A 23,012-nucleotide genomic window follows, 5' to 3' on the forward strand; every position below is an offset into this window, starting at 1 on the left:
TTATTTTCTTTTTAAATTTTCTCATGGTTCAGCTGTGGACTTCGTAATTTACTTTGGACTCTTGGCTATACTTCTGATTATTACTCCTCACGTCTGCCCTTGGTAAATGACCTGTAATTCAGGGCAACATACTCATTTGATTTTCCAGATTATTGATTAAACAGTGCCCCTGTAAGATGTTTAAAGCTTTGTATATCGACTTATATATAGTAGCAGCCAAATAAAAATTTCCCCACTTTGTTTGATGGGCCCTTGGTTGGTACTTTGCTGGTCCCCTACAATTCCTTTTCAAACATCAATCTTTGTAGTCAAATATTTTTTCTGTCATGATTTGTGGACATTAAGATCTAAAGAGAAATGTCATCTCCTGGTCAGACACTGTAATTCAGTGAAAGGGTGGAATGAGAGGGAAAAAAAAATATGCACGCTCCTTAGAGGTAGGGGGATCACTCCAGTGGCTGGAAGTTGGAGGGGATTCTGCTGGGAGTGACAGGGAAGTGGGATGCCATTCAGCTGGCTTTTGACTGGGAAGGGCCATTTTGAATGGCTGCTAGTTTAATAGTCTAAAATTCTTTTTAACTATAACCCCAATCTATCCATTGTGTTCCTTGGTCTTCATAATGCTGTTTGTTATATAATATGGAAAAAATAATCAGAATAACCAATTCCCCAACGAGTAGGTATATCATTCACTTGCTAAAGTATGTCTTTGATATGCCCTAAAAAAGAAAAAAAAAAATAGATCTCCTGTTTATTTGCTACTAATTTATTCCAATACTAAAACCGGATACACAGCCTTCTAATGTAGCTTTATTGAGTTCAAACAGACTATCAACTCTACCAATACATTCCCACTCACCTGCAATTGCTTGACACTCCAGTTTCCTCCACCGTTTCTGGCTTAATCCGGCCCAGACAGCCAAAACAAGTGGTGAATTAAAAAAAAAAGTGGGGGAGAGAAAGAAAGATAGAGTGGGGGAGAGGAAAAATAAGCTCCTGGCCTCCCTCTACCATCACTAATTCCTCATTTCCTCTTAGAGAGAACTGTATGTTCTTCTGAAATCACACGCTATAGTGTGGGCAAGCAGAGGAAAGGAAGAAAAAAAACAGTTAAGCTAGTGGTCTCATGCAAATCTGATCAGCATTTCCACTGCTGTCAATGGGAATAACAACAGCTGGTGTGTCTATAAAGCACAGCTCACAGTTTGGAAAGGAAAGGAGTGGAAGGAGAGTGACACAAGGCATTTACTATGCTGTACTTAAATCTTTTGTTTGCTTCTCTTACCTCTGAATCAGATCTCAGGTCTGCATTCAGTTCATGCCAGCTTTTACCCAATGCTTTATGTTTGGTGGAAGCTAGAGACAATATTATCATGACGCTTGAGCACAGTGAATACACCCACAAACACATTGAAAGTGTCCGCATGTGTTGAATACACCACATAGGCCTTCAACAGATGCCATCAGTAAACAGAGCCTAAAGTATATAAATACTACTATATGGGATCAGGAGGGACACTGAATTTAGAGGCATTGGTTTTAAGGGCTGTTTTGCATATGAATCTTTTGTCCTGTACACATAAAATCAATGAATGAGCAGAACCATCCTTATCCACTGGTCATTATCAACCATCTGGAATAAGCCTGGATTTTTAAGATTAGTGTTACTTAGATACTGAGGATGGCTGAGCAAGTGCTTGCAATCTGTTCATATCGGATGTAATATAATCTGCTGCGATTCTTGTTTAAAAGACCCAAAATAAAAAAAGTCTGATTCTTCTACTATAAAAAAGTGAATGATGTTGAGATTTTCTAACACAATAAATACCAAACAACCATATTTGCATTCTTGTGGAAGAGGTAAAGGGAATGTGACAAAAATTACAAATTCAAAAGATGAGGTGTACATTTGTGTTCAGCCTTTTTGACTCAAATAAAATACTGTTTCAGTGCAACAATTTGCTCACAGGCACCATACAACAAGTGAGTAAAATATACCCTTATCTAAAAAAATCTAGTTGTTTTATGAAGACCTCAAAGGTTTTTAAGAGAACTATAGTAAACAATAGCATTTTGAAGACCATGGAACAGACCAGACATATCAGGACTAGTAGTTATGCACCCTCAAATCTGGCCTTTAAAGAAGAGCGATAAAAAGAAAGCTCTTGTCGAAAGGCAAAGATTAACCGCTGGATTACTGCAACAGTTCTAATCGAAAAACACACCAACTTTCAATGGCATGAAACATGTTTTTATTTGACAATGAAACTGAGAACGTCACAAATCCTCAGCTTTCATTTTTAAATAGTGAGGGTCTTTGCCAATGAAAAATAGATCTACTTTAGTTTATTGCATTACGTACATTTAGATGCTAATAACCTTTACCACATATCACAATACACTTTCATTATTAAATAGTTTTAAAATAGATAAATTTCATGTACCATGAAGATGCTCTGGTTTATGTGCAGGTCATTTTCATAGAAGCGGCCCTGGTGCTCCATTGGCTCAGTAGAAGCTACCAAAGTTGGCTTTTTCAAAGTGTACAAGGGCAGAGGAGCACCCCCTAGATGACTCTGAAGTCCCACGCTGACAGAGTAGAGACCTTTTGGGAGCTTGTCTCTTGTGGCTCTGAGACAGCACACATACACTTCTATATGTTGGGCAAGAGCTGCCTGGTCGTCCTATGAGAGATTATAGAACATAATGTTTAGATTTTAATTTCATGTTAAATGAGCTTTATTCTTTTATTTCAAAATAGGCTACAGATTTTGTGTTCTTTCCCAATATTTTACTGGACATCATATTTTCCTCTACAGTTAACAACATCAATAAAACAGGTTAAAGGCTTAAGCACTAATATCTAACCATTGGATTACAACCACAGTTAAAGTATTTATTGGCCTAGTAAAATCTCTAATGGACATGGTGTAAATTGGTATGAACAAGATGAAAGACTCAATATGGTTTATAATTCAAATTTCTAAACACTATTCATTTTTTATCATGTATTGTGTCCTGTTTAAGGTATTTTTAATGAGCGGTCTATGGCCCTAAGCCATCTACATCTGCAGCATGCCATAAGGATGTGTTTTTGTCAGCAGTTTTTAACAAAAATAGCTATGCACAAAATTTGACGACCATATAAAGATATATTGGAGTTTTACCATTACATGGAGATAAGTAATTGGAATAAAAAGGCAGATCGGATAAAACATTACTCATATAAACATGCTCTTTTGATTCTCATAGCATATAGCCACTCAAAGCTTGTTTCACTCGGGAGGTAAGCTGGTCTTTTTTACCTCAGTCAGGATCATTTCATCCTAATAAACATAGCATTCTTTTTATTTAGTCTTTCTTTACACTCTTCACAATATTGTTCATTACCCTTTAATCTATAGTGCAGACTGTGTTCACACAGGTGTCCCTAGTGGGATGTACAAACTCCTTAAAGAGGAGAGTGCCATACAATGTTTAGCTTAACATCTTAGACAAGAGGTAAGATTACCCTTTCACAACTCTCAAAGAAAAGAATAAAAAAATAAATAAAAGCTCTTATTGAGAAATAAACGTCTTTCCTGAAGTGTTCTGCACTTGATAAACTATAACTATAACAATAAGCTATAAGATAAATAATCAAAAACTCATATGGACATTGTAGTAACCTTCTTGAGAAGAATGTCTGGTTGATTATCCAAACCTCAGCTTCATGAGGAGCACTGTGGTTTTCATCCTGGTTGTGGAATAGTGGACCCACTATAACACTATCTGCATGGTGCTTGAGGGTTGCTTTGGAGTTTACATGTGTATTGTGGACCTGGAGAAGGCATTTGACCGCATCCCATTTAGTGCCCTGTTGTGGGCACTCCAGGAGTATGGAGTCAGACGCCCTTTACTGGGGGCCACCCGTTCTTTGCACAAGGGTACTAGGAGTTTGATTTGCATTGCCGGCATTAAGTTAGACCTGTTCCTAGTGTATATTGGACTCCAACAGGGCTCCCCTCTGTCACTGGTCCTGATCATAAACTTTATGGAAAGGATTTTAAGGGACAGTCAATGGCCTGGTCTGGTTTGAGGAACCAGCGGATCTTGTCCCTGCTTTTTGGAGCTAATGTGGTTCTGCCGCCCCCCTCCTGCTGAGATCTACAGCAAGTATTGGGGCAGTTGTGGGAAGTGGGAAGCGGCTGGGATTAGAACCAGCTCTTCTAAGTCTTAGGTCATGGTTCTTGATGGTGGCTTATCCCCTTCAGATTGGAGGAAAGTTCCCACTTCAAGTATCTTGGGGTCCTGTTGACGAGTGAGGGAAGAATGGAGCAGGAGATCAATAGTAGGATTGGTGCAGCTGGCTATAATGGGGGCACTGCACTGTCTGTTGTGGTGAAGAGAGCACAGGGAAAAATGGCAATGTTCTCGATTTAGCAGTTGATCTACATACCTACCCTTACCTATGGACATAAAATCTGGATCATGACTGCAACAATGATCTTTCTCTTCATTGTGGCTTGGTGCGCCCTTAAGAGCTGATTATACTGCTGCAGCAGTGTGCTGCAGAGAGCTTGCTGCAAATATTTTTGATTTATGCCCAATATTGAAGCGTGGTCTGCGCTGTTATTCCACACCACAACACAAGAGGGACAATCACGAAATAGCTGTGGGTCTAGATGCGACGGAGGCGGTGCGCAAGTGGGGGCAAGGTTTTGCGACAATGGAGAGAAATGATGGTGAATAAGAGAGTGGATCCAGGTGAAAAAAGGGTCCCAGCGTTCTCGTACACCTCGCTCTTCTAGCTGGTCCAACTTCACGTGTGGTTTTCCGCAATGGGGGTCATACAAACAAAACAAGCCGGTAAGGTACCAAACAGGAAATACGCATAGGGCCGGATCAATCAATGGTTTGCGTGTATAAAAACGTGAGCTATTTCACTGCGCACGCTAAAAAATGTACAAACTGATCTATCAACAGCGTGCTAAAAGGATTTGGTCTTTAAAACGTGCTAAATAGCGCCTCTTATCCATTTAGTACTTTTTCTGCAATGAATATGCATTATGGGGCGTTTACACGCAAAAGTGCGTCTTGTGGGAGGAGAACATGTAAATATATTAATTTAGCACTCGCAAAGTGATTTATTAAAACTGAAAGCAATTTTGCTAACGGTATCTGACTCTATATTTAACACGTTTCAAAAGAAGGTGCAAATGGTCTGTATGCGTAATTGCGCACACATGGCAGCGGTTATTGTTGCAAGAAGGAGACATCGAAATGAAGCAAGGAGACGCAGAGAACGCATTTTTTCACTCCATGTGAATATTTTTGGAATGAACGAGGAAACGATCATCAAAACATATCGTTTATCCAGCATTGCCATTTTGGAGCTGTTGGGGGAACTCCGAATGGATTTGGAGCCAGCCACAAGGAGGACCCACGCAATACCAGATATCACAAAACTCCTTGCAACATTTGATCTCCCAATCTAGTTTTTCAGAAGTGCTGTCTGACGTTCTAAATGCCATGTCGCCCTGACGGAGAAACCAGACCTCCCCCCTGCGCCTGTGGAGCAACATGCCAATGCTGCGGGGATGCGTGCGCGCAGTAATCTCATCCACAGTCACTTCTTGTGAGCCATTTGGTATGTCCATTTTTCTACAGGCCAATACAAAACACCAGTTTTTTGTTTTTTTTTACTGCAGTGAAGTAGAAATTCAGCCACCACCTTAGGGAATAAAGGTTGCCAAAGTTTTTTCTTTTTATATATATATATATATATATATATATATATATTTGTTGGGGGTCACTGTAAGATTTAAATTTCTTAATGCACTAGTTTGTACAAACTACAAACTACTTTGCCGCAAACCACAAAAGGCGCAAAACCATAATTTAAATAGGGCGTCTCCATCAGTTTTGCACCTGCCACCAGTTACGCAATCACTCTTGTTAAATCACCCGCAAACCATGGTTCAGCCCCTTGCGCAAAATTCCAGTTTGCGAGCGCAACTTACTGCACGCAAAATTGGATCTTGATAAATCCGGCCCATAGTGTAGAGTGGATGTACAATTTTGGAGAGGTGCACCAGAGCGTCTGCGGAAGGGGCAGGGGAACATTTGCGTTCACTGCAACGCACATGCAGATGGCCTGGTTTCTGAGTATCAACCAGCCTTTAGAGATAGGGTTAGAAGCTCAGTCACCCAGGGGAGGCTTAGTAGAGCAGAGAGTAGTAGAGACTTCTCCAACGCATCAGGAGGAGTCAGCTGAGTTGGCTCGGACATCTTTTTCCGATGTCCCCTGGATGCCTCCCTCAGAAGGTGTTCCAGGCACGCCTCAGTTGGAGGAGGCCTATGGGGCAACCCAGAACATGATGAATGGACTATATCCCCATTTACTCTACCCTTTTGAAAACGTGCCGAGATCAGTAACCAAGATAACATTTGAGTGTAAATGGCACGCACAACTGAACCGGACAGCAGCAGATACAACCGAACCACGCTAACATGGCACTAGTTCATCAGTAGGGCTTGGCGCAGTTCAGTTCTGGCTCGGTTCTCAGATAACAAAGAGCGCATGAGCAGACCACATCATCTCCTTACAGTCAGCTGCATTAATCATGAAATTTCAGACATTCATAAAAATACAAGCTTCCCTACCTTGCCTCACGATTTCCAGTGATGATTCTGCATAGCAGTGTGATGAACCTGCATAGCAGATTCATCACACTGTCATTGTTTCCTGTGTCTTTAAGCCCTGATTAGACTATCGTTTGCCTTATCCACATCCTAAAAGCGGACTCTGTGAAGTAAATTCACCAAAGGCTGCTTTCTTATCTGACTCTCTGCAAACTTCCTGAATCTTACAGGCACTGCCATGTTGATTTGCTTGTTTACCTCTACAGAGCCCTAGTACGTCACAAGGAGGCAAGGAACCAATATTAGCGTGGTGTGTAAATGGTTGTAAGGAATCGAGCTCGGCTCTGCTAACTGATCCAAGCTTGGTACGGAACGGTTTTCAGAGGGTAGTGTAAATGGGGCTTTTGCCTCTTGGATGGCCTGGGAGTTCCTGAGACTAACCTCCTACAGAGCTGGAGGAGGTGTCTAAGGAGAGGGATATTTGGGATTTGCTGCTGAAATTGCTGCCCCCACGACCCAGTCTCGAGAAAGGTGGAAGAAAACACTTAAGGGTTTAAAAATTGGTAATGATCCTACCCTGCCAAAAGCAGAGTTTTCACAAAAATCAGTTATTCCTCCAGAGATTCTCAACTAGAAGCTTAAAATACAGCTCACAAAGAAAATAAAGATCAGGTTCTTTTAAGTGGACCAAATCGTGGCCACGGTTGAACCCCAATATCTGCTGAGATATCCTGAAAAGCATCAAGCACATCTAAGCTTGAGAGGATCTGCCAGGAAGATTTGGATAAACGGCCCAAATCCAGGTGTAAATGGGTTTTAAAGACTTACTCGAGATGCATTAATTGCTGCCAAAGGGGTTTCAGGAAAGTAATGACTTCATTTTGATCTTTCATTAATTTTTGAAAAATATGTAATAACTTTGACACTATAATTATAAAGTTTGAACCAGTCAGAAATGATTGATCTGTTTAAACTTAAACTTACTCGTGAAATGTAACAGGAGGTCTTGATACTAAAAAGATGTATATTTATAAAAATTACTCTACAACTAATATCCTTCATATTTTGAGCTTCATTGTTATGTTCAGGAGTTATGGCCTGTAAATCTCTTTCAAGGCACTTAAGCATTAACTGCTGTCAAACTTAGATTGCCCATCCAGATTAAGTCTTCAAAATGCAAGCCTTGTGGTGATGTAATGATTTTTCAAGGACCTTTTTTCATTGCTTGTATGTGCCTTGTTTTATGGATAGGTAATAGAAAAAATCCTATATAATAAAATATTAAAAAGACAGATAATGAGTATATCTTATCTTACGTATGTAAAATCTACACAGAACTTGACTGAATAATATCCAAAGCAAAGTTTGGACCTTTTTTTAATGAATTGTTTCATTTTTTGCTATTTTTGCTTTTTTTTCTGTACAGGTCCAAAGACCCACCACACTGCAAAAAATAAGTCATTTTTTTTCTTAAAACAAGTGCAATATTTCTTGAATTGAGGAGGTAAGTGAGACACTTTGCTAATGGAACAAGACAATTTCCATTTAAAATAAGAAAAAAATTAATTGCATTGTCTTATTTCAAGCGTATATTATCTAATTACCTTATTTTAAAAGTAAAAATACTCATTGCATTGGCAAATAACCTTATTTACCTACTTACATTAAGGATAAATATACTTAATTTAGATCATTTTTACTTAATTCTAGATTGTTTTTCAATGCATGTCAGCTGATACTAATAATAATTATAGTCTTCAACTAAAGTTATTTTTATTTTAAGGGGGTCTCTATATTTTTTTATTATGATTTAATCCTCTTACAACAGCAAGTGGTTCATATTCACTATTGTGAAGAATATATCTTAAAATTAATTTAGTATTCATATCACATTCAAGCAAATCCTATCCTACACTACTCTTCTGTTTCTAATCCTCTCCCATTCCATTGTACTATAATGTATTGTAACTCACAGCTTAATTATGTCCTATACTGTATGGCATATTGCATCATATTGTACTGTAATATATCCTATCCTATCCAGGACAGTCATAACCTCCACTGTTATTTACACCACATAATTCCCATTTATTGTTTGAGTTTATACAAACAGTATGTTAACAATGTTCTGAGGGCATATTTTGGGTGTCCAGCAAGTATGCCCTCTATTTTATTCAATGATAAAATCAGATGGCTACACACACACCATGTCAAACTATCTTTGTAGGGACTTTCTACTGACTTTCATTTAGATTGTAGTAATTTTTATTGTCTAACCCCGATCCAACACATACCTAAACCTAATGTGTGTTTTTTTAAAAACATTACAAACCATTGTAGCTATTAAATGGTGATAATACCCATGACCATGCCAATCAGTTAAGGGGTAAGGCGTCTGCCGTTCCTTGAAGCAATATCTTCTCAATCTTACCATTGTGAGTTTCTTTGGATACCAAAACAACTAAAGAAATTATAGGGAGAAGTAAAATTAGTATAAATGGTGGAAAAGCGGTTCATACCATACGTCCTACATTTAGGAGGAGGTGGGGAAGGCCTCCAAGCTCTACATTAACAAAGATGTATGCATGTTGACTGAAACTGAATAGATGGAGAAGGAGGAGGAAGGTGGGAAGAGAATAAAGAAGCAAGGAAATAATATCACACCTGTGTCTAATTTTCAGAGAGTGATGCAGAAGTATTGTTATTGTCTGGCTTAAATGATTGCATAGGCATAAGAGGAAATAGCTAAGACAGAAAGGTGGAGGTAAAAGGTGAAGTGAGCCAATTTTCCATATCAGAGGTGGTTTGTTTGCCCCAAGCCTGAGTTGTGCCTAAAGTGCCATAACATTACAGCACTCCTACAGATGAGATCAAAGGCTCTAGTGCGGGATCCTCCGTGGTTTTTCTGGCAAGCAGCCGTCCCATCACTGAAAGATCTTTTCAGGGATTTCCACACATTGACTGATCATACAAAATGCACCCTTAATGGAGACAGGAAATGCCACATACAAAAACTTCCTTTCTTTCTAAGTATGGGCTAATATTCAGAGATTAAGCTTTCTTCTTAATTATTTTCATTTTAATTAGTAAATCTTAATTAACAATGAACATTTACCCTTAAAATATTTTGGCTTTGGAATGAAGAAGGGGGTGAAGAAAAGAGAGAATAAATATGACAATCTTTTTTGGACCTCCGGGCAGGATTACTGATGCAGGCTGCCATAGTTATTAAACACGTTCTAAATTAAATGCCTGCATGAATTTTGCACAGAAATATATTTTCATAGTTTTACATGCCAAATGTGACATTTTAGATTTCAGATTCATCTCACTGCAGTAATTTTCAAGAAATGTCATATAAACAAAGATTTTGTCATTTACCAAAAGAAATTACTATGCGTGGCAGGTTTGGCCATTGCTTCTTTCTTTCCATCTTTTTTTCTTTTTGCCTCTCTCTGCGTTCCCCCCTTATTCTGCCTGCACTAGTTGTTTCAAGTCAGCAAGCCATAAAAAATCTTTATCTCAGTGAAACACAGCAATTTGGGAGATAATCGAATGGTGACTGGGGGGCACAAACGCCAGTCTGAGGAATTATACCACAATCTCCCCTGCATTTACAACCTTCCTCAAAGCCAGTTGTCACCCTGGAAGGAAAGCCCCCGACTGAAGATTCATTACATCTTTAAGCCAGCAAGGTGGCATGGCAGGCTCATCCCCAGCTGCAACACAACAGTACACTCACTCCCACAGCTGGCAATGCTATGCTAAAGCTGCAGTCTCTTTCTCGCTTTTTCTTGATTGGTTCCCTCTTTTTTTGTCTCTCTCTTCACTGCTTGCATTTCATCTTTAAAGATAGATCTTCCACCGGCTAATTTTTCCTTAAAATAAAGACACTACTGACATAAAAATAGAAAACAAATCTTTAGGCGTTTAAATAGGAAAATAGTCCTGAATAGTAAGTTTAGTGTATAGGGTATTTCTCCTTAGCTCAATGTTGTATATAGAGCCTGGAAACAGCCATATATAAAAAATGTAAATATATATTCTGATGAGACTTGTTTGTCATGAAATGAACAAACATTAAGCAGGAATTAAACACTAATTTGAATTAACCCCAATCCTTCTCTGATATAGTTTTTTTTCTATGTTTTTAGTTCTGATGTAATTATGGAACTATAAAGTTCATGTTTTTAATAGCTGTAAGCATAAATCCTTAAAATTAACATTAATAAAGGAAATAAAACATTAATCTGTTTATAAATAATGTATCCACACTGTTTCACTAAGTGATTAAAGTCAGTTAAATAAATTATATTTTCAATCATATTTTCATTTATTCAACATGACAGTTTGTGTCTGTCTAGGGTTATGCTCATATGAAACAGTTTTAATTGTGTCGTTCTTTCAAAGGTCCTATCCTATTAAAATACACAAAATTAAAAACATTTTATGCAAACTTTTGATAAACAGTGCTATTTTCTTAATAATATTTGTAAACATGTCAGGATCAATTTCTTTACCGTGATTTTACATTTTTTTTTTCCAGTATACCATTTTTCTGTTCTTAAAGACACAGGCTTTGTTTTCCACATCTAAAGAACCAGTTTAGTGCAACAGTACTTTAAAGGCTCATTGGCTTACCTATGTCCCACTATTTTCCTTTGCCCCAGTTCCTTAAAATATTGATGCTGTCATAAAAATATACTTGATGGTAATTTTAACACTAACAGTTTATATATAAAAATTTATATATATTTAAATATATATAAATAATAAGGGTAATTTATATATATATTTACTTTTTTTTTTTTTTCTTTTTGAGCCGGTGTATTGTTATGTTAATGTGTGTTTGTCTTTATTAAAATGGAAAAATTAATAAAATATTAAAATATGTATAAAAAAAAAAACACTAACAGTTTAAATATACCTGATGATAATAAAATGCCTAAATTGGAGAACTGGGTTAAAAATGGCATCTGTCGGCAGCTAATATGAGCAACAGCTACAACACAATTTTAAAATAGTTACAGTATAGGTAGCCAATTATCAAAGGTACAGGACAGGCAAACTTTTTAAAACTTTCACTAAGATTATTCACAGTGGAAGCATGTGTTGGACACATAGATTGATGCGATGCACTTTTACATTCGTGATTTTCATTCCACTTTTAATACAGCTATATGGTGCAGCTCTTTGGTCTAAATTGGGCCTATAAAAAGATAAATAAATTTGATAGTCTCAAGTATGGTGATTGAATTATTTTAAATTCATTAAAATTTAGTATTTTGGAAAGGTCTGAAATCATCCTTAATTACATATTTTATCATCTTAAGTAGAAAATTTAGCTTATCAGAGCACAATTTTTTATATTCACAATAAGAATGCTAGAGAATTTGACTCTGTAAGTATCTGTTCATGTGGATGTAGTGTTTTCAACATTAGCAGCCTACCATGGTTCATATAGCATTGTTTCCGTATCTATAATACAATAGCTAAAGAGTTACACAGGTAGCAACACTTTCTGTCTGCCTGCAGGTGAGTTCTGCAGGTGAGTCTGGACCTCCGAGCCTGCATGTTCCCGTTCTGATCCGTTTGCCTGACCTGTCCTCGGACTCCTGCCAGATTTCTGTCTTTGAACCGCACCTGGAACTGTTCTCCAACTCTGCTCTGGATTTCCCTTTGGCACCTCTTTGGACCTCTGATCTCCTGGCTCTGACTACCAAGCACATCTTCGACACCAGCTTTGTCTCCGCCCTCTCAATTATCCTGCCTTCCTTTGTCTGCTCGGTTCTGATCTCCTGCCTGTCCTCTGACCTCCGAGACATCAGCTTCTGGGAGTCTTTGGGATGAGCCCACTGTTTTTGGTTGGCAGCCTCATCCCCTTGGCTCGACCAGAACTTTAAGACCAGGCTAGTTACTCACACATTTGTTATTGTCCACCTCACCTCCGGATAGACACGGTCACTAACCTATTTTCTCCTTATGCAGAGGTTCCTGCCTTGGATGCCAAAGCAGTTTGGTTTCTAATAAATGTTTTGAGAAATCTTACTGTTTGTCCATCTCGAATACTGGGTCCCATTGTTCTGAGCCTGACACATCGAGTACAATTCTTCAAGTTGAATGGCTTCCCGCCTACCATGTCGAGTCTTTAGCCAGTAACAGCAGCAGTAGCAGCTGCAACATACCACATTCTTTATTTCTTAACTGATAGATCAAACTCTTACCAAATCAGGTCGGAGGAAGAAACAAACATCTTTCCAGTCCATAAAAGCAAAAATTACTTCCTTTTTCAAAATGAGAGTATTCCAGCTAAAACCGGAAGAGGTGTGTTTGTTTTGCCTCAGTGTTCCGCCTCTGGTTGACATCATAGATATTACTACATTGCATTGGTCAGAAACATTTCTGTATTGGGGCTATTGCACCTGATGGCTTCTGGCAAGATGTATTTTCATTAGTTTGAGAATTCACATTTTTTTCTATTATTATATTGCTTTAATTAGTTTGATAATTTTTAATTTTTGTTTCTCTTTTTTCCAGTTTAAAGAAAGTTTGATTAACTGACTGACTTTGAAATTGAAGTTCAATCATTTACAAGTAGGTAGAGGAAGACACAACATTTAAACTAACAGAAATTTCAGCTTCAACTAAAATCTAGTTTGTGATCAAACTTTTTTGAAAAATTAGAATAGAATGAATATTTGATGTTCTAAGTTTGAGCTGCTGAAACTTAAAATGTTTAGGACCTTTAAGAAACCTGCGTACCATAAAATACATAAGACAGGGGGCAACAGTGGCATCAGATGCAGTAGGTTGACCTGTAATAGAAGGAGTTCCCTTGGGGGAGACACTTCACCTGCATTGCCTACTGATGGTGGTCAGAGAGCCTAGTGGTGCCTGTGTACAGCAGCTTTGCTACTATCAGTGTGCCCCAGGGCAGCTATGGCTACAATGTAGCTTGACACCATCATTGCAACCACTGCAAGCATTATCTCACTGGTTAAAAAAAAAATTCTCACAAAAAAAAAAAGAAATCAAGAATTGTGTTGCTTCCTGTTTTTATGCCTTTTTTTGTTCCATGAAATGTATCAACCATCACCTTACCTGCCACAAGGGCTGTGATGCTGAAGAGGTGGACTGTGGAGGCCCTTTGGCTGCTGCTTCTTCTCGGCCTTCCCCAAGCGCTCTGATTGACAGGCTGTCAAGGTTTTTGCTGCAGTGCGCACAAACATACATATGTAACACACACCAACACGAGGTGCTAACTCTGTTAACAGCCACCTGCATTTTGGACCCTCTGTTGTTCTACTCTGCAGCCAACAGCAGCTCAATCTAATAACAGCACAACAAAACACTTTCCATTGGGTCCCTCTCGCTTTCTCTCCATCTCTGTGTTTTTTCTCTTCTCTCTGTGGCTCTCTCTCTCCCTGCCTTTCTCTGCCTTTCAATCTTATCAGTTGTAATGTAATAAGCGCTTGCTTCGCTCGTCTCCTCGCCACCTCTCTTAATTCCTCAAAATAAAGCAATATCACAGGGGCCCCGGCCTGCCTGTGACTGGGGATAAGATGCTTGTTAAAGGAAGGATAATTCAGCAAATAAACGCTCTGCATCAAAGAGAGGCACTGGATCTTTCTTTCTTTTCTCTCTTTCTCTCGCTCCCCTCTGTTTGCCTATCAAAAGTATTACACATGCTTTCATCAGTTCACAACATGGTACAATGTGCTTCCTAATGCAATTACTCAACCTCCATTAAATCAGAAATGGTGGAAACAAATGAATTACACATTTGATAGAAAAATACAAGTCAGCTTTGTGTCTGTTCTAATTTTTTCTCTTTTCTTTTTCTCTAAAAGATGTAGGGAGAGAAAAGTGAAATAATTTCTCTTTCCATTTCAGGAAGATGTAGCCCTGGGTGATGCGTAGAAAGTCTCCCATGTCTAATAGCCACCCACTATTGATATCAGCAAGAATTTACAGGGTTCAAGGCTGTCTGGAGGAGGTCATCTCACTAAACTCCAAATCACATTCATCTGACAGGGCTGGTGTCCGACTTCCCACCCACCCATAACACAGGCCAGCACAAGCCGTGACTCTGACGCATATACTAGTTTCTTGATTTTTATCATCTCAGCCAGCATGGTATACCGTAATTACTGGAAACTTAAACATGCTAAGCTGATTGCCTGCAGGGCTCTCACCACAAGATGTGAAGTCTGACCAAAGTGGATGGAGCAAAAATTGATGCACCTCCGAGCCCAATGACATGGACAGATTTCTGTGCCCCTGAGCAATATTACCCACAATGCAATGCTGGCTGACAGCAGAAGGCTTGCAGAGGACATATGAATCTGGAATGTCAGTGGGAATACAAATGCTTTTTTACACAATTAATGGTTACAGTCATGTGACATCAGTTTTACATATGGGGAGGAATATAAAAGGAGCGGTACTTACCATTCAAACAATGTGTTCAGCCTGGGCTGGGGTCTTAATTCTTCATCACAGACTCTGTGTGATCTGGGTTCCTTCAAAAAATATGTATTCGGATAAATTAAATGATTTTCTCCTCAAGGATTATCAAAATAATGTGTTGCCTGTCTTTATTTATAAATGTATTTAATAATGCTTTTTCACAAGTATTTTCATCCATGGTACATTTTTGCCAAACAACAGGCATAAAGTAAATGTATTTAGATGGATTGCATATCATATTAATTTCTAACTATCAAAGTGGATTTTATGTAGGATTTTCTGTCTGGACTTTAACTGGGTCATTCTAACACATGGATATGCTTTGTGCTAAATGAGTCTGCTGATGCTTTGGCTGAGTGTCCAAAGTCATGGACCTGTGAACCTCAGCTCAAGTTATAAATAAACATTTTGTCCGAAATCTAGGTTTTACTAGCCTGATAAATCAGACTAAATGTGAGATTAAATGTGTAATTTATCTCATTTTAAACTCGCAGGCAAAAATGATTTTGGCCGCTGGCGGGTTGGGCTAGTTTACTAGGCTAAGGTTTTACTCCACAATTGCCAAATAATTAGCTCTATCTTGAGGTCAGTTCTGAAAAATCTCTGTTCAAGCTTAAGACAGAGATTATATCCTATGCATGATTTAAACTGCAGAAGCTATTGTTTACATGTTTGAGTGTCTGAAACAAGATGTCATACTAATATTGCAGCACTGGGGCATTGCTGCCCTTTCTTTGATTTTTGTTGGTGGGGTTGCAGGTATGCCATTGTCTTTCCTTTTTATGGGGATATGTTCTTGCTGATACATTTAAAGCTTAAATATTCAAGATCTTAAAAGTGTAGTGGAAGATTTTTTTTTTTCGGGTAGATCATCAAAATAAGTGCTTCTCCTAATCATTCCGGTGACATGTTTAAGTAAGGCCGTTCTACGTACAGTACTTGTCGCCAGGCAGCTATCTTTTTCCGTGCATGCGCACTTTCAGGTATGGTTAGCTATGGTAAACCATGAAACTTCAGCCAGTAATTGAAGCTCGTCTTTCTCACCATGGTTCTTTGAAAATGGCCAAGGGTTGTGAGGGACAAAGTGTATGTGAAGAAAAGAAAAGCCTCAGAAGAGAGAAACAAAACCAGAGTGTTTTTTGGGAGCTTCTTTCACGTGATGGCGTACAATGTACAGGTAGGGCTTCCCACTGATGCCTTGGTTGAAAAGTTTCTACTTGACACATAAATTTTGGCATGCTTTATGGAGAAATATATTTCATATCACTGCTAGTAAAAGTTATCTACAACTATCTTGTAACTTGCCAGGGAAGATAAGTTTATTTATTTTGTAATTTGCATCGTTAGTAGTTATACGGTGGTCACAGATCCTTATTTACCCCGCAAACATGTCCAAATTTCCACTGCAACACACACACATATACAAGCATGTAATGATTTTTTTAATGTAAGTGTAGTCTTATTTGTGGGGAAGTGTTTAATATATAAATATTGGTGACATGAGATCTCTTATCGTTACATCAATGCGCCTACCCGAGGAGAAATGGACTTTGCATGCTCTTGCACATGTTTTATAAGCGTTCCTTCTCGGGAGCGGGTCCAGGGTTGTCCATGTGCATTATTTTTTTTTAAGGAGAGAAAATTTGCGGAAATCCTCCACTATACCTTTGAATGTGCTTCAAAATTCTTTCCAACTTCGTAGCTGTTCTTCACAGTGTTTATTTTCTAGAGTTTTCTGACGAACCCTGAAAGTCTTTACAAAGCAGCTGCATCTACTACTGGACTGTATGTACTAATTACATGACTTCTGAAGGTAATTGCACGATTTGTTTAGGGACTAGGGTGTAAAGGGAGCTAAAAGTAAGTCATTCATTTGGGATTCTTATTTTTCAAGAATATGAAAGTTTCAGTTTATTATTGACAATAAATCTATATACTGTAAGTGACATATAATATTTTTGGTTGTTATGCAACAGAACAGGGAGTCTTGATGTTTTTGTAAGGCACTAAATAGGAGATTGCCAAAGGCAAAGCTATGGTGAAAAGTTTTAAAAATTTACATTTTGTATAATACCGAAATAAATAATTGAAATGCAATGTAGGGTAAAAAATATAATAAATGGCTGTTTTTTTTCCCTTGGCTGAAAAAATAAATACATGTTACTCAGTCTGTATACAATACATGCTGATTTACCTCGACATTGCCAGTGAAGAAGGCTATTAGTCTTTTTTTCCTCTTTGCCCACTCACTCCATTCCTGGGTTCCCTTCTGATCTGGTTGCTAAAAATATATGTAAATACAGAGACACACTTTCTATGGATACCGCCTTATAAAGCAATACTGTGCACCATAATAGCAGAATTAAGCCCAAGAAGTAACTGTAATGCAATCTGCAGGCAATCAATACTGAGCCAGACCCTAAAGACATGGAGCATTTGATGAGTGTTTCAGCCAGTTTTACATTCAGTCAGCATATTCACACTCCCCATTCAGACACATTGACATTGCTAAGTGACGGCATCTTGCAGAGGAAGAAAGAGAAGAAAAAGGCTATAATTTTCAAATAGATGTGAAATCTTGGGTGGATAATGTACTTTCATTGAAGGTGGGTGTGGAAACAGTGACAGAGAATGTACATATTATACCAGAATAAGATAACACTTATCCCAGCCCTGATAAAGTGGATGGCACTGATTATCCACTTATATGAAGATGAGTCAACTGTTGCAATGACTTCCAAATGACACTGAAACACTGTTGTGCATTTGTTTCCATATTACATTTGCTCTCTATTCACGCAATATTCCCTCTGTCTTTTCCAATGAGATTAAAACTAAAAATACAGTGAATAGAAGTTCTGCTACCAGTTTACATATGCATCAATGTCTGTAACGCCTGGCAATCTGGATTTCCCAAGACAATATAACCCCGGCATTCTTCTATCTGCTCCCATTCCTCTTTTGACTGGGGGAGTATAAACATGCAAACACTTTTTTTTTTTTTTTTACTCAAAGAGGCTTCTGATGGTAGTTTGCAAAATCCCCTGTTGTAAAATAATATGTTGTCATGCTCCATTTTTTGGTGAAAAGATCATAAGGCTGGTAAAGAAGCAAGCAAATGCAGCTTCTCTTGGAGACAAATAGGCATCATAGCACACAAACAAGTTGAAAGACAGAATAAATTAATTAGGTGAGAATATTTCATGTGCTATAGAGGATAGAGCTGAAATCCATGCACCAATTTTGAGCTTAAGATGAATGAGCAATATAACCTCTCAAAAACCTTGAATGTCTGTTTGAGAAAAGAAATTTCACAGCTGAGATTTTGTAAAATCTGTGAAAACAAATGTAAAAAGAAAAAATTAAGATTATAGAACGAGAAAGCAGAAAGCACAGACACCAGGGTGGAATGGGAAACATGAATTCACTAAAGCAAGTTAGACATACAGTATACAAACAGACAGACAAAAGCAGACACACGCACACACTCTGTGTCCATTAACCAAACCTCTGATACACAGCATAATGGACACGGCTGATGTGCTGGTGAATTTGGGATGATGACACAGATATTCCTCTTTGTAGCACTGACCTGCTGCAGTGAAAGGCTGCCAAGCGTGATCATGTCAGGCCGCACGCGCTCCCTCAGCTGCTGGGCGTAGCAGGGGATCACTTCCTCAGCTGCACTAGCTGCAAGAAATAGCTCATGGCATTTAAAAAAAAAAATGAAAAATACAGACATATAGATATATTTTACTTTTATTTTTTTCCCAGACTGGGTTATTATGCAAGCAATGTGAATTAAGTTTATTTACTAACTTAATCTGCACAATATGGATCTTTGTTTAAATGGTCTGTAACTTTTATCACCCTAAAATGTGCTCTACATAGAATTTTGTAAATGAATGCTTGATTTTTTTATACTAAAAAAAGACCTATATCATTACACAATCAATAAACTACTGAAACAAATAAAAGTATAGCATTATTTTTTTTACAGCTTTTTCTTTGGCTGCTATCATCCTACCTGATTGGAGTCCAGCCTCTCCTCCCATCCAAGCACTACTCTCTGCCAGTGCTTTGGCAATGGTATGGGCCTGGGAGGGCTCAGAGCCCGAGGCATCACCGCCACCACCACTCTGGAGCAGCAGTCGCCGCTGAAGCACCAGATCACCCGCCTTCACCTCAAACACCTCCTCATCCCTTGAGGCTTGCGTCGTACCTGGAGAGATAACGCATCGGTGAATACGCACAGACACACACCCACAAACAGACACTCACAGACACACAGCCGAATGGGCATTCATAAACATCAGCACATGCATTCACATGCTGATGGATGAGCATACTTAGCAGAAACACATACTCACACACACAAACAGATGTACATTTCTGCACAGAAAGCATTGAAATGGACTGTTATCTATTTAAGATAAAACACAAAATCACACGGGTGCTGATCTGATTGGCTCAAAATCCCAATTTAATAAAGGCATATGTTTAGACTACAAAGACAGTCTCTGATAGAGATAACAATTTTGAAATTGTTTTACCAATATTTGACATTATGCAAGGGACTTTTCAGATATAAACAAAAAAAAATTCAATTCCCACTTTCAGATGTGGTGAGCCTCAGTTTTAAATTTATCATTCATCGATTTGTATATTTTTTAACCTACTATTACTTTGAACTTTTCAACTTTTGTTTGGTAGGCAAAGTGTTTTAACACCTCTGTTAATGATCAATATAAAGTAGTGCATACTCTAAAATATACTGATTGGAAAATTTTTATTAAATAATAACCTGAAAGTTATTGCATTTATTTGTGAGTAGCCCAACTTACTATGACACCCTCAAATTCAGAACAAATCATTGCGTTAGGAAGTTAACCTATTTACATGTAGAATCCATATGTGTAACTCAAAATAAAATTGCTGATCTGTAAAAGCTGCCTCACCAATTTTTATTTGTAAGAAAATGTTAAATATATCACTGGTTTTACTTTTGACTTGTAAATATTTTCTGTTGGTATGTCACTAAAAATCAAAACAAACCCAGAATAAAAAACATTTCTGGTGTCACCATGTTAATACATTTAAATACTTTTGCGAGGCTTAATGCTCAAATGTAAGCTCTATACCTTGGAAGAAAACTCTTTCAAAATTTAGATAAATAGCATCAAATATTAAGTGTATCAAGTTATTTTAAATGTTTATCTTTTCATATCTGTTGTACTCCCTAAAATAAATCATGTTGATTCTTTTAGCGAATAAAATGTATTCAACGTGTGCCATCCAACATGTGTAGGAGCCAAAGCTCTTGTTTTTGCCTCATGCTTTTTGTACAGAGGTTGATATCAATGCCTTGTGCCTTGCAAAAACAGGAATCAACAGTCAGCCAGTTTTACTGTTTTAGCTCTCTAAGCAAAAACAACAGAATTTATCAAGATAAAAACAGAGTTTTTATCTCAAGGATCTTTGATGAAAACATCTGCAAAACTGGCCTTCCTCCATTTTATTAAAGCTTTGTCTTATTCATACTGTTGCTTCTAAATTCCATAGTTCTTTGTGGCAGACAGGAAAATCATATACCAAAGCCTGTGCCAGTCATTTAATACTGAGATCAACTATAAAATGCTGCCCTATTGCCACATTGAACACTTCCAGCCTGTACCAGAGGGATGAAACCGTACAACTACATAAGTTAATTGTTTTGAAGTCTTTTGTTTGCTAGTAAAGTGCTAACTGGCAGTCACTACAGTTTCAGTTTAGCACAGGAGGACAAGCTCTTCCTCTCTGCCTCAGCCTATTGAGTGGAACTGTTAATCCAAGATCCTCTTTACATTCTCTGGTGGGATTTTTACGAACATCCCAAGACAATGAATTAGGCCACTAATCTTGGTGGTACAGCTAAATCCAAAACAGTGGCAAATAATGCAAGTCTTCTAAATTCTCCCATGCTGAATCGGGCCTAAACCCATCACTCGTGTGCAGGAATTACAAGGGTGGAGCACGACATGGCAGAAAGATCTAGTATAACTGTCTTCACTGAACAATGCCAAGATTTAACCATCTCAGTGTTGCCTTGGTGGGCACAGCGTAGAAATAAAAGTCAGCTATTGGGGAAAGGCACGCCTGGATGAAACAATGCTATACTGTACATGGAAAGCACAAGTTTTAGTTTATTTCTCGTTATAGTCCCGCTTTTGATGTACACCCTTACCTTGATTATTTTATTTTCAGTATCAAACATTTTTGCATTCACTATGATTTATAAATGTACAGCATCCTGTTAAAGTGATCAGGACCTTTAAGCATTCTGATGTTTTTGCTATAATTTTTATTGGTACTTGATGTGATGTGAGAACTGGATGATAATGAATATTAAGGTTTTAGACTTCTGAAAAGATACAAATCTTAAAGCATGGAGTACATTCGTATCCAGTCATCTAGCATGATGTCACCACCACCACAAAATATGAGTTTCTGCTTCACACAGTACTGGATTTCAATGCAGGTGTGAAATGTTGACCAGAGTGCTTTATTTGTCCAGAGTGCTGTGCCCTCTAGTGCCCTCCACTAATAGCTCTCTATTAGTGGTTTTCAGACTCTGTCTGGACTCCCTGTCCTCTATTTTTTAGATGTGTCTCTGCTCCAGCACACCTGCATCAAATAAGTGCACTCCCCACTCAGCAGCGACCACAGGCTCGAGCGGCCTGCTAATCACCCATTTATTTAAGTCAGGTGTGCAGAGGCTGGGAAATACCTAAAACATGCAGGACTTAGGCTACGTTCACACTGCAGGCCTTAATGCTCAATTCCGATTTTTTTGTGAAATCGGATTTTTTTGCATGTCCGTTCACACTTCCAAGTATATGCGACTTGTATGTTATCTACTGTGTGAACTGAAAGCGTTCAACCGAAGTGTCCCGCATGCGCACTCGAGGACGCGATGACGTCACATGTAGCAAGCGTCCTCAGTGTTTGCGGAAGTAAACATGACTCGTAATACCGCAGCGTATATTGCGTTCTTTAAGTTCTTCTCCAACAGGAGCAGGCACATTACGAACGAAATCTTTTTAAGAAGATCAAAAAGAAAGAGAGCCAGGTTCCGGTAAGACCCTTCGAGTTTGATCTGAATCGAGCTATCTTTCCAAATATGAATTAAGTCAGCAACCTCACTTTCTCTCCATTGACTGCTCTCTGTGTTATCTTCCGCAATGGTTGTTAGTTTTTCCCGCCTCCGCTTAGTAGGACGCAGATTAGTAACGTTTAGTAACATTTGTCAAGTATCAATGACGTGTAGGTCGGATGAATGCGACCTGGCCGTACAGACACAGGTCGCATTTGAAAAGATCAGATCCGTATCGGATTCAGGACCACATATCCAAGTGGCATGGGTCGCATTTGAAAAAATCCGATCTGTGTCGTTCAGACTGTCATAAAAAGATCTGATACAGGTCACATATGGGCAAAAAAATCGGAATTGGGTCACTTCAGGCTGCAGTGTGAACGTAGCCATAGAGTCCCCAGGACAGAGTTTGAAAACCACTGCTGTAAATACTTTTGCCAAACTTCAAATAGTGTTTCATTCATGTAAAACACGTTGAGTTGTCATTTTACTGGATTGTAAACAAATGAACTTGCCTGGGTTTTCCTTGCCCTGCATTGCCAACCTGCTATACACAGTGGGTTTGTAGAGACAATAAGAAATAGTTGTACTTTCGATAGAATTGTGGATACCTGTAGTGCTTTAGCTCCTCCAGAACTACCATGGTGCTCGTGTCTACTCTTGTTATTAATGTTCTTGTTATCTGGCTCCTCAGATTAGGAGAAAGGCAATGTATTTTAGGTTTACAATAGTGCAAAAACAAACAAAACACTTTGCCAACGAAGTTTGTGACTTCAGACGGCTATTG

General features: G+C 38.4%; 1 protein-coding gene across 1 annotated transcript in view; it reads right to left on the bottom strand.

The window, feature by feature from the left end:
* Positions 1-23,012, bottom strand: part of ofcc1 (orofacial cleft 1 candidate 1) — a 107,561-nt gene that overhangs the window by 74,677 nt on the left and 9,872 nt on the right. Inside the window, exons 6-11 of the mRNA XM_038286732.1 lie at positions 19,121-19,315; positions 18,686-18,783; positions 17,288-17,374; positions 15,076-15,146; positions 13,726-13,834; positions 2,445-2,684 (exon numbers count right to left, since the gene is read on the bottom strand). Coding sequence (XP_038142660.1) covers positions 2,445-2,684; positions 13,726-13,834; positions 15,076-15,146; positions 17,288-17,374; positions 18,686-18,783; positions 19,121-19,315 — 800 coding nt within the window. The remainder of the gene's footprint in view (positions 1-2,444; positions 2,685-13,725; positions 13,835-15,075; positions 15,147-17,287; positions 17,375-18,685; positions 18,784-19,120; positions 19,316-23,012) is intronic.

The sequence above is a fragment of the Cyprinodon tularosa genome, unplaced genomic scaffold (assembly GCF_016077235.1).
Source record: "Cyprinodon tularosa strain WSP-4 unplaced genomic scaffold, ASM1607723v1 ctg23, whole genome shotgun sequence".
NCBI lineage: Eukaryota > Metazoa > Chordata > Actinopteri > Cyprinodontiformes > Cyprinodontidae > Cyprinodon > Cyprinodon tularosa.